General features: G+C 39.4%; 1 protein-coding gene across 1 annotated transcript in view; it reads right to left on the reverse strand.

Moving 5' to 3' along the window:
* LOC128507372 (uncharacterized) overlaps positions 1-17,409 on the reverse strand; it is a 100,849-nt gene that overhangs the window by 19,138 nt on the left and 64,302 nt on the right. The window contains exons 6-8 of the mRNA XM_053478209.1: positions 6,368-6,423; positions 6,187-6,272; positions 4,483-4,749 (exon numbers count right to left, since the gene is read on the reverse strand). Coding sequence (XP_053334184.1) covers positions 4,483-4,749; positions 6,187-6,272; positions 6,368-6,423 — 409 coding nt within the window. The remainder of the gene's footprint in view (positions 1-4,482; positions 4,750-6,186; positions 6,273-6,367; positions 6,424-17,409) is intronic.

Raw genomic sequence — 17,409 nt, forward strand, 5'->3', positions numbered from 1 at the left:
TCGTTTATGTTCCTCACTTAATTTTGGAGATGCTTTTATAACCTCCAGGTTGGATTATTGTAACTCCTTATATGGTGGCTTACCTGCCAAAGCTATCAATCGTCTCCAAATGGTACAAAACGTGGGAGCTCGTGCTTTTAACAAAAAATCTGCACATATCACTCCCATCCTCCATCAACTTCACTGGCCTTCTGTATCCAAATGTATCCAGTTCAAACTCTTAATCTTAGTTTATAAGGCCTATCATAGACTTGCACCTCAATATCTTGCAGAGTTAGTGCAACCATACACTCCGGTAATGACTCTTAGATCTACTGTAGCAGTGACAATTTGCTTGTTGTGCCCAAGTATAAGCTCTCTACAGTGGGTGGTAGGGCCTTTTGTATTATAGGCCCTAAGCTGTGGAATAAGCTGCCCCATAATATTCGGGCTGCCTCCTCTTTTCAGATCTTTAAATCTCAACTTAAAACTCATCTATTCACTACATATAAATAACTTTTTTCCCTCTCTTCCTCTTCTCTCACAAAGTTGCTTACCTTCTGATGTTATTATCAATGGTTCCTTGTTGTCAACACTTGCTTGTCTAAATGTCCCCTCTGTTTTTTCTGATGTATCTTGTTTGTCAATTGTCATTGCTTGTATTCTTTTGTTAAAGTGACCTTGGGTTCTTGAAAGGCGCTTTAAAAATTAAACATATTATTATTATTATCAGACCTGAGAATTTTGTTTCTCAGGGTCTGAGAGTCCTTCAGGTGCCTTTTGGCAAACTCCAGATGAGCTGCCATGTGCCCTTCGTCTGGCCACTCTACCATATAGGCCTGATTGGTGGATTTGTCTTGTGTAGCTTGGGCAGGCGGTCTGGGTGTCCCGGAGGTGAGGCACTCGGGCGGGCCGTAAACGGCGCGCTTACTCCTGGGCCTGAGCCGGCATATCTCCGTGCTCCTCGTTTGATTTGACTCAAGGAGTTCTAAAAGGCTGTCTACATGCCCAGGAGGTTGGATGCTCGGGCGGGCCGTGAGTGGCGCTATTTTTCCCTTGGGTTTCAACTGCCGTATCTTCACTGTGAGGGCTACAGGGCTGGGGCAGGGCCCCTTGGATGCTTCTTGGGGAGGCTCGAAGGATGAAGAGTAGCACCGAAGGTGGGGCGCTTGGGCGGTGGGCTGGGGGCCACGAGCATCCCTGTGGGCCCGAGCCAGCGTATTTCGCCAGGCGTCGGGGCTAGAGGTTCAGAGCAGGACTTGTTGAATGCGTCCCGGGGCGCTCTCAGAGGACATCAAGGTGCACCAGAGGTGGGGCACTCGGGCGGTGGGCTGGGAGCCATTCCCAGGGCTCCTTCTGGCATTACGGTTACAGGTTTCAGGGCCTGGGGAAGGGTTACGGTTAGGTTCAGGGCCTGGGCAAGGGTTTTGGTTAGGTTCAGGGGCTGGGCAAGGGTTACGGTTAGGTTCAGGGGCTGGTGGGTGTCATGGGGATGGTTATAGGTCAAGGCCGTCGCAAACGTGGGCCCCGAGGAGGATTTAGCCCGTACATGAGCTGGGAGCAAAATAATAATTAGACTAAAAATAAATATATATATATATATATATATATATATATATATATATATATATATATAGACACCGTGCCCCACACACACACACACACACACACACACACACTCCTACTTTCGCCTTCACAGAAACACAGACACACATATTTTCTCTCTGCTCTACACAGAAGGGAAAGTGCAAATTAATTTGTTTAATTTTAACTTTACAGCAGTGATTCCGTTAAGAGTGTCATTGGAGTGATTTTTGTTTTTTTCTTGTTTATTTGTCCAATAAAACAAGTGTTTCACCCGACCTACACGCCTACGTGTTACCATTAACTGAAAAAAGAGGAACGGTGAGGATACAGGGAGCAGAGGTAAAGAAGGTGCAGGACTTCAAGTACTTAGTGTCAATGGTCCAGAGCAACAGAGGGTGTGAAAAGGAGGTGAAGAGGCGGGTACAGGCAGGTTGGAATGGGTGGAGAAAAGTTTTAGGTGTGTTGTGCGTTAAAAAAGTATCAGCGAGAATGAAAGAAAAGGTGTACAGGACAGTGGTGAGACCAGCGATGCTCTGGACATGTTCAGTGGAGAGGTGATGAATATATCGGTAAAAGGGTGCTGGGGTTTGAACTGCTAGGCAGAAGGTCTAGAGGAAGACCAAAGAGGAGATTTATGGATGCAGTGAGAGAGGACATGAAGTTAGTTGGTGTGAGAGAAGAGGATGCAGAGGATAGGGTTAGATGGAGGCAGATGATTTGCTGTGGCGACCCCTAAAGGGGACAACCGAAAGACAAAGAAGAAAAGGGAGTGCAAGATCAACTTGCTATCACTTGCTGCTACTTTACAGTAAGAATGGTAATGACACTGCCTACGATTACAGTTGGTGAGGTACGCCTATGACATGCCCATAGTATGGGACAAAAGTTAATAACTGCCCATGACACATCCCAAAGCATTACATACCAGCTAATAATCACATTATCATGTTCCCGTGCAAACACCATCAATGCACCATCTGCCGCTCTGCCGCTTTTATATTCATATGTTAACACCGTCAGGCAGGAATTTTTGGTGTTTATGAAAAGTCCCCTCCTCACGAACAAGTTCTGTTCCAGGATCAAGTTCGTAAGTCGGATTTCTTTGTAAGTCAGGGACAGACAAAGTCTTATACGCCAAAGGAACCATGCCAAAGAAAATAAATCAGACAATGAAATGTTGTCTCTGTGCCTTTAAATCGTGAGGGGAATCCAGGACACCATTTTATCTCAGAGCGTATTTCCCCATTAAAAAAAAGAAAACTTTAATGATTTGTTTCACAATTTTAAAAATATTTAACTAAAAAATATTAATAGAAAATAAAAAGTAAAAATGAAACTAATTAACCTGTACTTTACCTTTAAAAATTTTCAAACCCTAACAGGAGAAGAGGAGGGTTATAGGATGACTTTCACATACACGTATGCGCACACACACAGACACTCACACACATGCATAGATGTTGACTTTACTTAGACTTGACTTTACAAGGGGAATCCAGGAAGCCATTCTATCAAAGTTTTCCACTTTCTTGGACTGTTTTTTGTTAAGAATTCTCTGAAATTAAGATTTGCTATTATCATTCTCCTGAACTGATTCATTGATATCAGTAAGGTCGACCCCAACACGTACAATACACCGGACATTTTATATATCACTTATATACTGAAAATATTATATATAATTGTAAATATTCATATTGGGTGCACTGCAGTGTCTATTTTTGTACAAAAGAGTTACTTCTGCTATTTGTTTGCATCTATGAATGTTAGATGCAAACCGCAATCCGTTTATATCTGCGGAAATTAATTTCGAATGTTCATAAGTATAAATAAGACTACCTGTATTATTTTTTAAAATAAATTGTTTCCATAATAGTGTATTTCTAAGGAAATATTACATTTCTTAATAATAATGAACATTTTATTATTAGGATTACTACTTTACTGTTTTCTGTAAAAAAAGAAAGGATGGATTCTTCATGATAACTAACCAGGAAGCCAGTTTTTGTCCTAAGTAACTGCTATTAAAAGATGCTGCATTGAATTTAAAAATAATCACATAGCAGTTACAAAAACTACGGAGCCCTTAAAGGGACATGGGTGGAAAAAAAAAAAAAAACCTTTGGAGGAAAAAAAAAAATTCCACCATGGCAAAAACAGACAAAAAAACAAACAAACACGGAGGCAAAATGAATACGCGAGGCAATATGAAAAAAAAAAAAACTAGAGAGAGAGAGAAAAAAGGAGGAAAAGAAATAAAGACCATGTGACCATGCGCCAAAATACAGAAAGTGCAAGCTCAGAGTACATACTGAATATGTATTTATATTTTAGGCCAAGCTGAATGTAAAACTCAGCTATTCATAATTCAACTCAGTAATTCTCTCCATGCCTGTTTAACAATATCCGAGTATTATCTTTCCCGTATGCTGCTGCTTCTTCTTTTATTTTTTTAGCGGTTGGCAGCCAGTCTTTAGGCGCATTACTGACTCCCGTTGGACTGAATCGATATTACATGGTCAAGGATCAAGCTTTTAGGCTGCCACCTCCTGGACTAAATCGGCAACGCTGAAGAGTGAAGTTTTGCGAGATCTTGCAAACGTTTTCTTGAAAAGTTTGTCATTTGTACAAAACTTTTACAACTGGGAGGTTGTTACAAAACATGATTTGATAACTCACATCTCACTGTCCAACAATATATATTTAAGTAAAAAAAAATGTTTAAAAAAAAAAATAAAAACATGTTTAATCCCAGTTCTCAAGAATGACTGCATTATTACATTTATTTTGATCAATACCCCAAATTATTTATTTATTTTTATACTCTAGACTGTAATCTAAGAGCATTTAAATATACCGCATGGTTCTTCTTTTGAAAAACAAACAAGCAAAAAAACATAAAAGTAATCAATTTACCAGTTTAGCAGGAAGCTGAAAGGTGTAGCTCAACTTCAGTCTTTGGAAAAAAGCTTCCTTCTCACATTCATCAGCAAAGTCAAAAAATCTTGCTGTCTCCAAAGAAGGCTCTATAGTGTTCCTTTTCATGTCATTCCTATAGACATTATGGGCTCTTCTCTGAAGCTTTACTGAACCAGGCTTAAGCTTTGGTATGGCCTGGGTGCTGATAACATCACTGAAGGTCACCTTTTGGGATTTTATTGCCCTGTGTTTTCCTGTAAAAGGCTAAATGAAAGCATTGCAATTGGTGAAAAACTGCATTAATATTCCTTTATCAAAAATAATCCATTGCTTCAGTTTTGCTGTGTGGTGTACTGGGCTTTGACAGAAACAATTAATACTAATAATTAGCACTACCTGTTACCATCTTTACCTGCAGTCTGAGTAACATTACTTCATGCTATTTTTGTAGGATTTCAAGAAGATTTGCATGCTTCCGGTGCTTCTTCCATTGTAGTGTAGATAATTTTACATGCAGCATAAAAAGTGCTATAATTTCCACATTGTTCAACTGTTGTAAATACATTATATTTTGACTCTTTGTCGACTACAGTTCAGCATTTAACACTATCATTCCCTTCACACTCCCCACCAAGCTGAAGCACCTGGGACTCTCTGTGTCAGTGGATCTCCAATTTCCTAACTGGCCCCCTGCTGTACTCATTGTATACATCAAGTTTACTGATGACACCATTGTGGTAGGCCTGATCTCTGACAACAATGAGATGGCCTACCTGGAGGAGATTAAAAATCTGAAGAAATGGAGAATTAGTGCCAGAGAAACAACCTTCTCCTTAATATCAGCAAGACAAAGTAACTAATGGTGGGCCTTAGTACAAAGCAGTAAAGGAACTACCAGAGCCCAGTGAAGAGAGAGGACAGATTCACATAGAAGAATTTCTGGATTTCTTTTTCTTATTTAGTCTCTCATAGTTGAGGTATACCCATGATAAAAATTACAGGCCTCTCTCATCTTTTTAAGTGGAAGAACTTGCACAATTGATGGCTGACGAAATAATCTTTTGCCCCACTGTACCTTGATGTTCACATTCCGCTGGACCTGTGATGGTTGTGTCATATCAACACCATGGTGAAAAAGGTCTGGCAGATTTTCTACCACCTCAGACGCTTGGGAGACTTTAGATTGCCGTCTATGGTGCTTAAGAACGCTTACTCTTGCACTATAGAAACATTGCAACCTAGTTCAGGACCAGAGTCATGCACGGCAGATAAGCTCTACAGAGTGTGGTGCAATCAGCTGAGTGGATCATCTGCTGGGCCAAGGGCAAAAGGATTGTGAAGTACCTCAGCCACCCCAACAATGAACTGTTCTCCCTGTTGTGGCTAGGAAAGCGCTTCCGCTCCCTGAAGGCCAACACAGAGAGACTGATAAGCTTCTTCCCGCAGGCTATAAGGACTCTTAACCAGAACTCCACATAAGACTCAACTTTTGGTTAGACTTGCTATTTTCCTTTACACACCAAAAACCAACCACACTGAACATTTGCACAGAAAATTTTTCTTCATAAATATCTTCATACTTTTATATACTATTTTTTTATATGTTTATTTGTCATTGGGACCAAGAAAGTAAATCCCTGGAAATGTAGAGAAATATTTACACAGTTGTCCACATGTTCTTAATGACAAGCTATTTATTACCTTTTTTTCCACAACAGGAGAAAATGCTCTAAATATCTTAGTTACAGGAGTCCTTTCTTCAGCTGGAGTGGTTTTGCTTTTACCTCCTGCAAGCAGTACAAGTTCAGAATAAATTTGGATTTCCTGCTATATAAGACGTTACATTAACTAATTAAATAATTTACTAACAGAGAAAAAATACCCAAGGTATTGCTTGTGGATTCCAAATATTCACATGGTCCTACCAAAAGTGAGGATCTACAAAACAAATAAAAAGCTTTTAAGAAAAACTTATAACATAAGTTTAACAAGAGGTGCAGAGCGAACGCTCAACATGCAAAAACAAATGACGTCTTGTTGTGCTTTGCGAGCACCCAGGGGTCCGTTCTTCGTCTGTCTCTAACTCCGTTAGCTGGATTTGATTGTTGTGAATTTGTCCTGATCTTGGATTGTTCCGTTCTTTGATGCGCTTCTCGCATTTGCTGTCATAGCAACCTATCCGTAAGCTTGAACCAGCTCGGGAGCAGGTTTATTTCATGTAAACAGGATTTAGCCTGCGCTCCTGGTGGGTTATGATTGGTTGAAATGGCGAGGTCACATCTGATTGGTTAAAGAGCACGACTGACGCGGACTGACTCACGTGGGAAAAGAAAAGTATCTTGCATATATCCTTGCATCTTACACATTTATTTTTCAGGGGTTTGTCATGAATATGCAAATAAATAATTATATATAATAAAAATAAATATTTTATAATGATAAATTATATAAACGAAACTAATTTTATAACAAACAATATAAAAGTATACATGTATTTCAAAAATATTAATATTTCAATTTTGTCATATACAACATATTTATTTTCATATTGCTTATTTTATTTCATTGTCTCATGTATTTTGTAAAGCATTAACCTCTAAATTTATGTTCTAATATAATATTTAATAGCGATTATGTGGGGGGGCAATCCATGGCAGGGGGCATTTCTGCGCATAACACGTGTTACAAAAACAAATGGAGCCGCTCTTTTTCCATTTCGTCAACCAATAGCAGGGCTTGTGATCAGTGAGTAGACAACTCAATCCAGCCATACTAATCATCAACAACAGGTGTGCTCGAAGAACCAACCTAGCCGGATCGTAATTAGCACGATGATCTCATCTTAGATGTGTCAGTTTATCTCGGATCTCGGTTCTGTCATTTTACGAGCGCCTACCATTCATCCTCCCCTATTAATTCAATAAATTAGCCAATGTTTTGGTCGTGGCCCGCCATGTAATGGCTTGGAAAAAATCTGGCCCGAGGCCAAACTTAATTGCCGACCCCTGACTTATAAGCATTAAAATTTTGCACAACAGAACAGATGAACAAATACAAAAAAATGTGACCAACATAAAAGAAATCCACAATCATGTTTTAATCCTCTTAATCCCGAAAAAAAGAGAACCAATTCACCACCTGCAAAGTTGTTCACCAAGAAAAAAACTCTCGCCGTCTATGGTTTCTTCCCAAGCAGTATGGCCAGAACTAAACCTGAGATTGCAGCTTATTTTGTTTACAGTAGGTGGACAACCAGAATGGTTATTACCGTCGCGCTCACCGCCGTGGGAAAACGGCAGCAGCCAAAATAAATCAGTTGCATTTTAAAGTCATTTGTGAAAAGACCGCCAGGTCGCGCAAAGTGACATTTATTACTCTACACAGTTTTAAAGAAAATTAAGTCATAAAAAAAAGTCTTAACAATATGTTGTATCTAAAATTCTACAGTGATTGTAATTTCCACATCTGAAAAATTTATACAACAAAAATGAAAAATCTGAACCAGAGATATTGATATTTATTGTATAATAATGAGTCAAAAAAACCATCTGATAATTTTATTTGTACGAAAAAATGAACTGTTATATAGCCTATCTCTGTTTCTATCTGTTTATTGTTATTTAAAAAAATAAAATAAAAAATACATCAAACTTTAAATATAGAAATAACTAGTAAAATAGCCTTTCAGAATAAAACATTACAATAACTTAAAAAAGACGCACTAAAAATGCTGTGCTGTTTCTGTATGGACATCGTTGGGTGGTTTATGCTGGGTCAAAATTCTGGATTATTTCGGGTACTTTAAACACATTGTTGTGTTGCTCATGTTGGGTCATATGAGATTTAGTAAGTCATTTACAAATGAACACCTGGTTGGGCTATTTTGACCCAACAACTGGTTTGTTCTTTATTCTCTGGTTTCTCCGAATGGCAGCCTGCAAAATGTTTGAAATATTACTATTATTGTATACAAGTGTAGTTTTTGGAGATTTGAGCTTCAGGAAATCTCCCGGCGCTCTGCACATAACACCGGCCCAAGACAAGGTCTTAAAAGGGATAACTTATTTAGGTGAAATAGGGAAGGAAAGGATTAAAAGGGGAAGGATGGAAAGAAAGGGGAAGGATGGAAAGAAAGGGGAAGGGATGAAGTGCATGTGTAGGTTCAGCTGGCATGCGAGCACACAGCTGGCGACAGGTGGCGGTGGACAGAGTGGCAGAACGGAGCACGCAGAGGCAGCGCCTGCACGGAGTGAAGGCGCCGCAGGAGCGCGAGGATCAAAGGGCGGAATTCCAGTGTCCTGTTTAAAGTCCCTGGAGCGCGTCACATCACATATCTAGGGAGCCTATGGAGTGAGCGAGGAGCGATAGTAGATTTGGGCAGACACCCATCACAGGCGCACGCCGTGACATATTGTGATCTTCGTCTTTAACCTCCTACATACAATCAACTGAATTTACCACAGGTGGAATTCAATTAAGCAGCAGAATGATCAGATGATCAGGGGAAACAAGATGCGCCTGGGCTCAATTTTAAGCTTCATGGCAAAGGCTGTAAATACTTATGTACATGTGCTTTCTTAATTTTGTTATTTTTAATAAATTAGCAAAAATCTTAAGTAAACTTTTTTCATGTTGTCATTATGAGGTGTTGTGTGTGGGGTAGAATTCTGAGGGAAAAAATTAATTTAATCTAGGGCTGTAGCTATCGAATATTTTAATAATCGAATATTCTACCAAAAATTTAATCAATTAATCGAGTAATCGGAATGTACTTTTGTTTAATTAAACAGCAATGTAAAATATATGAGAAACAAACATTAATTTGTTTTCTTTTTTAAAAAATCTACTTTTATCTCTTAAATGCATATAGCATTATATCGAAAATAAACATTGTCATTATTCACAATACAAGGAATAGCTTATACCCCTATCTTACCTATGCGGTTTGACTCGTGGTGAAATGTGGTGTTAGGCACTGTGAGCCGCCGCGATTGCCTGCCGACGTCCCGCGAAGTTCTGCAAGGTCGGCAAGCTTTTTGGACCGCCCAAAAAATTAACCATGTTTAAACACGTTTTTAAGGTGGCTTAAACATGTTAAATCTTTAACCTCTCTAATGAGACTTGCTTTTGCTTTACATGCACGCACACACGTGTTATAATAAACAATTCACATGCGCTGTACATACACACATACAAAATAAAAGATGCTTTACACATGGTCAGTGTTGTAGTACACAGTACACGTGCACACGGATAATTATACCAGTAAGAGACACGCAAGACAAAGCAGGGAAGATGATTACCCACAATTTTGCAGTGCAAAAAAAAGAAAAACCATTGGCTCAGTTGTAATCACTTGAGGCTCTGCGTCAAAACAAGAAGCGCATGCTACATGATACCCGGTACTCATAAACCAAGACTCCCTCTTTTTTCCAAGTCAAAATTTATTTAAAAATTTTGCCCTCACTGTACTTTTGTATTTTTATAGAATATTTTGATTTTATAAAAATGGACCACTGCCGGTGGGGCTAAAAAAAAGCATCTTGGTTTATTAATCCGTATACTCAGTTTTATTAATCCGCACTTAAGCATGCACACGCTTTAGTAAACCGCAATGCAACCACGAGGGGCGCAATCCAGTGTCTGCTTGTGCCAGTCCCAAGTCTGGATAGATGCAGAGGGTTGTGTCAGGAAGGGCATCTGACGTAAAACATTTGCCAAATCAATGATGCGAATCATGAATATAATTCCCATACCGGATCGGTCGTGGCCCGGGTTAACAACGACCGCCACTGGTGTTGTTGACCTACAGGGTGATGGTGGAAATTGGGCTACTGTTGGTCGAAGAAGGAGAGGAGGAAGGCGTGTTCGAAAGCAGAGAGAGAAGAGGAAAGGCAAGAGTTTAGGAGTGATAGTAGGGACTTTGAATGTTGGGACCATGACAGGGAAGGGAAGAGAGTTAGTTGATATGATGCAGAGAAGGAAGGTTGATATACTATGTGTCCAGGAGACCAGGTGGAAAGGTAGCAAGGCTAGAAGCTTAGGATCAGGGTTCAAATTGTTTTACCATGGTGTGGATAGAAAAAGAAATGGAGTAGGAGTTATTCTAAAAGAGGAGTTTGTAAGGAATGTTCTAGAGGTGAAGAGAGTATCAGATAGGGTGATGAGTCTAAAGCTGGAAATTGAAGGGATAATGTTCAATGTTGTTAGTGGTTATGCCCCACAGGTAGGATGTGAGTTAAAAGAGAAGGAGAAATTCTGAAGTGAGTTAGATGACGTGATGCAGAGCATCCCCAGAGGTGAAAGAGTGGTGATTGGTGCAGACTTCAATGGACATGTTGGGGAAGGGAACAGAGGTGATGAAAATGTGATGGGCAGGTTTGGTCTTCAGGACAGGAATGTAGAAGGACATATGGTGGTGGACTTTGCAAAGAGGATGGAAATGGCAGTAGTAAATACTTTCTTCCAGAAGAGGCAGGAACATAGGGTGACATATAAGAGTGGAGGCAGAAGCACTCAGGTCGACTACATCTTGTGTCGACGTTGTAACCTGAAAGAAATCAGGGACTGCAAAGTGTTGGTAGGGGAGAGTGTAGCCAGACAACACAGAATGGTGGTGTGTAAAATAACCCTGGTGGTGAGGAAGGCGAAGAGGACAAAGGCAGAGCAGAGGACAAAGTGGTGGAAGCTGAGAAAGGAAGAATGTTGTGAAGTCTTTAGGGAGGAGTTGAAACAGGCTATGGGTGGTCAGGAGGTGCTTTCAGTTGACTGGACAACTACAGCCAATGTGATCAGGGAGGCAGGTAGGAGGGTACTTGGTGTATCATCAGGTAAGGGGAAAGTGGACAAGGATACTTGGTGGTGGAATGAGGAAGTCCAGGAGTGTATACAGGGAAAGAGGCTAGCTAAGAAGAAGTGGGACACTGAGGGGACTGATGAGAGTAGACAGGAGTACAGGGAGATGCAGAGTAAGGTGAAGGTAGAGGTGGCAAAGGCCAAACAAAGAGCATATGAGGACTTGTATGCTAGGCTAGACAGTAAGGAGGGAGAGGTGGATCTGTACAGGTTGGCAAGGCAGAGAGATAGAGATGGGAAGGATGTGCAGCAGGTTAGAGTGATTAAAGATAGAGATGGAAATGTACTGACAGATGCCAGGAGGGTGATGGGAAGATGGAAGGAGTACTTTAAGGAGTTGATGAATGAGGAAAACGAAAGAGAACAAAGAGTAGAAGAGGTGACTGTTGTGGAACAGGAAGTAGCAAATATTAGTAGAAGTGAGGTGAGAAGGGCATTGAAGAGGATGAAGAGTGGAAAGGCTGTTGGTCCTGATGACATACCTGTGGAGGTATAAAAGTGCTTAGGAGAGGTGGCAGTAGAGTTTCTGACAAGTTTGTTTAACAAGATCTTGGAGAGTGAGAGGATTCCAGAGGAATGGAGGAGAAGTGTATTGGTGCCAATTTTTAAGAACAAGGGAGATGTGCAAAGCTGTGGCAATTACAAAGGTATAAAGCTAATGAGCCAGACAATGAAGCTGTGGAAAAGAGTAGCTAGGTTAAGGGCAGAGGTGAGAATTTGTGAGCAGCAATATGGTTTTATGCCTAGAAAGAGTACATCAGATGCAGTATTTGCTTTGAGGATGCTGGCGGGGAAGTACAGAGAAGGTAACAGGGAGTTGCATTGTGTCTTTTTAGATTTAGAGAAAGCATATGACAGGGTGCCAAGAGAGGAGCTGTGGTATTGTATGAGGAAGTCTGGAGTGGCAGAGAAGTATGTTAGAGTGGTGCAGGACATGTATGAGAGCTGTAAGACAGTGGTAAGATGTGCTGTAGGTGTGACAGAAGAGTTTAAGGTGGATGTGGGTCTGCATCAAGGATCGGCTCTAAGCCCCTTTTTGTTTGCTCTGGTGATGGACAGGATGACAGATGAGGTAAAAGACAGGAGTCTCCATGGACTATGATGTTTGCAGATGACATTGTGCTCTGTAGCGAAAGCAGGAAACAGGTGGAGGAAAATTTGGAGAGGTGGAGGTATGCTCTGGAAAGCAGAGGAATGAAGGTTAGCCGCAGCCAGACGGAATACATGTGAGAATGAAAGGAAAGGTGTACAGGACAGTGGTGAGACCAGCGATGCTCTACGGCTTAGAGACAGTGGCGCTAAAGAAAAGACAGGAGGCAGAGTTGGAGGTAGCAGAGCTGAAGATGTTGAGGTTCTCTTTGGGAGTGACAAGGATGGATAGGATTAAGAGTGAGTTTATCAGAGGGACAACCCACGTTAGATGTTTTGGAGATAAAGTCAGAGAGGCCAGATTGAGGTGGTTTGGACATATTCAGAGGAGAGATTGTGAATATATCGGTAGAAGGATGCTGAGGTTGGAACTGCCAGGCAGGAGGTCTAGAGGAAGACCAAAGAGGAGATTTATGGATGCAGTGAGAGAGGACATGAAGTTAGTTGGTGTGAGAGAAGAGGATGCAGAGGATAGGGTTAGACGGAGGCAAATGATTCGCTGTGGCGACCCCTGAAAGGGAACAGCCAAAAGACAAAGAAGAAGACGCTTTAGTAAACCGCACGGTTGGTTTAGTATTCAGTGCACATGTTTTGTTGAGTTTTTTTTTTTGTTGTTGTTTCTTTAACCAAATGACCCTGGAGGGCTCTGTAGCTGTGTGCCCATAGCAAACCAACTAAATTATAACACTCAGAAAGACCTTTTATTTGGGAAAAATTGACTGATGTGCCTAACTTTTTTTTTCAGCAGACCCTCTGTTTTACTGAATAATTCACATTTACAGGTGACATTTTTTAGGTCAGATGACACCACACACATAAAGAATGGCAACTTCCAAAAAGCAGACCAACCGTCATCAGCACATCACTCTACCCAAATAGCACAAAACTTAGCATTTACTTACATTTGAACAAAGTCGTTTACATAAATCAATGATCAATAGCTGATACATACCATACATTTAAACAATTTATTCATACAAATGTACCGGTTGTACATGGAAATTTACAGGGTTGTTATTGAACGGTTTACCCTGGGCTATTGTTGTTTACTTACAATATTTGTTATTTTAATTTAAATCCCGAGCTTCAGGAGCGGAAGACGGCATCGTGACCCTCCTCCTTTAATTTCCTACGTACTGTATTCAGTGCTCAACCGCACATATGGGTGATTCTCACGAAATCTGGGTTTTAAAATTTTCAAGCATGAATATTAAAAAAAATCTTAAATGAACTTTTTTTTGAGACATTAGTCTGGAGTATTTGTGAACATTAGTTTAAAAACTTTTACTTACCACTTAACATCTTTTTTTCAACATAATTTCCAAAATAAGTCCTAAACACTTTAACAATACTGTTAAAAGCAAATACATTCTCACATTTTAAAATTGTCATGCAGTTACAGATCTGGCCATTAAGAACACACGTTTCTAGAAAAGCAATCCGTGACTTGTAGGGGGCAGTCGTGTTTTAGTTGAAAATATTGTGTGTCTACTGAAGCCGAAAATGTGTTATTTCTCTTGGGCGCCCATTGACAGCAAGCGACAGAGCTCATAAACGTCTCAAGCTCAAACTGTAAATACTGATATGTATTTATTCTTCATTTTTTTCTCTTCTTTAATTCTTTAGTATTATTATTCTTAGTAGTAGTGCTCCGAATTTATTATTATTGTTATTATTCCTATTATTATTGTATTAATGTGTACAAAAAGATAAGGTAAAACAAAGAATAAAAAAATCTAAAACACTGCTTTATTGTGTTTATGCGCTTTGAATTAGGGCCACAACTAACGATTATTTTAATAATCGATTAATCTGACGATTGTTTTTCGATTAATCGGATAAAGCCAAAAGCCAAGAAAATCATTCATTTTCAACCCGATATTCAAAAACAGAACTAAAATCTTTAGACAGTGCACAAACATGTTGCTCCTTGAGCTGTTATAATAATAATAAAATAAAATAAAAATGGACTATCACAAAAAACATAGACATGTATGCTTTACAACTGCCAAATCGATAAAGTGGAACCTTGGATTACGAGCATAATTTCTTCCAGAAGCAGGTCATCTTCCAAAACACACTTAAACCAAATTAAATTTTTAAAAAGACACTAACTGAATCACTGCTGTAAAGTAAAAATAAAACAAATTAATCTGCACTTTACCTTTGAAAAGAATCTCGACAGAGCAGTGTTTCTGTGTAAAGCAGAGAGAGTGTGAGTCTGTGAAGGATGTTGATTATACCAGTAAGAGACGCGCACTAAGACCCAGCAGCCTTCGCTATGCATCTTTCCTCTACCTCCGCTCATATTTTTATTTGTTTTGCTCTGCCATGTCTATGAGGCACCGAACTCTGCTAGCATCAGTGCGCAAGACCGAGTGTGTTCACAACGCTCGGCGATCATTTAAAGTTATTTCTTTTTTCTTTTTTAATAATCAAATGTCTCTGTGTCGCGCGACACAACGAATCAATTATGAAATTCGTTGCCAACGATTTTATTAATCGATTTTTATCTATTTAATCAATTCGTTGTTGCAGTCCTACTTTAAATATACACTGAACAATAAACACTGCCTTGTTCCAAGTGAAAGTGAGTTGCGCGTCCAGCTTTTTGATCAACAGGTACGCAGATATAAGCAGATTTATCGATAAAACTACAGACATGAAATGAAACAAACACAAAAATATATGCTACTTGCTGAATACAACGCGATAGCACATAGAATCCCTTGGCCTTGACTGCGCTTTTTCCATTAATTAGTAGTAGTACACTAAAAAAGCTGGGTGTCTGTAAACACATCGTTGGGTTGTTTATGCTGGGGCAAAAATATGTGTTATTTCTGGTACTTTAATCACACTGTTGGGTTACTTTTGCTATGAATACGAAAAGTGCTGCATGATTAAACTCAATGCAAAAAACAGAAAAAGAAATATGTTTCATCCTAGACCTTTTGTTCTGGTGTTTATGCAGTAAACCCATGGGTGAACACGATGATTTAAGAATTTAATTAAACACACATATGGCATTTTAATTCAAATTCAGCTTTTTAATGGTCAGTGATTGGTGCATGGACGTCAATTTGCACGCTCTGTAATAATCCATTATCATTCATACTGCCGTTGTTTTAAAGCGATTTTGCTAGTTAGAAAGTAAGTAAGCAAATAAAAGATAAATTAATAAATAGCTTTAAATGGTACTTCAGCGTAGTAAAAGTACCCTAGCATGAGTTTATATATACAGTGGAACCTCGGTTTACGAGCATAATTCATTTCGGAAGCGGGCTCGTATTACAAAAAACTCGTAAACCAAATTAAATTTTTAAAATAGAAAAATAGGCGCTGCATATGTGTGTGTGTGTGTGTGTGTGTGTGCACTCTCTGCCTTATACAAAAACTCTGCTCTGTCGCGATTCTTTTTAAAGGTAATGTGCCAGTTCATTTGCCAAGAGGAGGAGGAAGTGGGACGGGTGCTGTAAAGGCGAGAGAGAGTGTGTTTGTGTTGTTGTTGTGAGTGAATGAGCACGGTGTCAAATTGCGCGCGCACGCACGCACACACATAGTCACAGTCACTGCATAAAAAAGAGCTGTATCCAGAGAAATATGGTATGGGAAATCTCTGCTCAAATTCAAGTTTGCCAGATGTATGAGGCAGAGTGCTTGGAAAAGTAGAATGCAAAGGAAATTTTGTGAAACAACCAGATACCTCATGTATGTGGATGTATACAGGAATCGATGAAACTTTCTAGGAATCCTCACAGCTAGCAGTGAGAGGTGATGGCTGTGAATTGTAAAGGCTTTTTGTATGTTAATGACTAGCAGAAAGAGGTGCTGTCCTTAGCGGGGTGGGGTGATTAGCCATATTGTGCCTTTGTCTCTTCAGCGTGGGCATTGCAATAAATTGACCTTTATGTTACCTGACAATACAGTAGTAAATTATACCTTGCCAAGTTAGCGTAAGCATTTGGCTACACATCTACTTTTTGTTACTTACATTTTTGTAGGTGTCCAGCATATTTAAAATTTTGACACGTCCGAATTATACAATGTTGTTTACAAATGTACGTATTAAAGCGGTTTTAGATCAACATTACAGGAAGCTGTAAGGAGCCTCCATAATTCAGGAAACAACCCACATAAATATGATCCACAAACTGGGTAAGAATGTTGTTTCTTTACATGCTATGTATAAGGTTTTACATAATCTTTTTAAATGTAATTAATGAAACTACTTTCTTTCCACACAGAATAAGTTTACTTCATAATCAGGCAGTGATGACATATCTGCTGGAGGAATTAAAGATGACTTTTGCAGATGCAGACCCTGAGTGTATAAAGGGTAATCAAAAATTGTTATTGTAATTATTTTCATGGCCCCTTATTTTTGTCCCTAATAATTTGAATTGTTTCTGTCACTTATCCGAATTTATCTGAATTCTATGTATTAAGTTCGGTACATCTGAGTGTTTTTAGGGGTTTAACATATGGTGTGTTTTGCAGTTGCTGGAGTCCAGGTGTAAAGTCGTTTAAACAGACGCAGAGAGAGAACTGTGGCAGACTGCAATACTGAAACTGATATCCGATGAGGAGGATGCCATTGCGTGCCATGCCGTCAGCGTGTAATATCTAAAGGGACTGAGTTAGAAGGACATTTATTTTGGACATCTAACAAGCACTGGTGCATGTTTGTTTTAATATTGCTTTTAATTTATTTGCACCTTCATAAATGCACATTTCTTAATTTTCCATATTTTATGTTTTTTTCCCTTATTCTTACTTTGCTTTGTATATTTATTAGTGTTTGGTTTAATTTTAATAAAAAAAAAAAATTCTGAATCAATTCTATTGTCATTTTTTTAAAGGATGTGGGGGATGTATAGTATTGTGTGGTGGTGGATAGGGCAGAGTTGGGCAAAGGTGTAA

Source organism: Clarias gariepinus, chromosome 19, assembly GCF_024256425.1.
Source record: "Clarias gariepinus isolate MV-2021 ecotype Netherlands chromosome 19, CGAR_prim_01v2, whole genome shotgun sequence".
Classification (NCBI taxonomy): Eukaryota; Metazoa; Chordata; class Actinopteri; order Siluriformes; family Clariidae; genus Clarias; species Clarias gariepinus.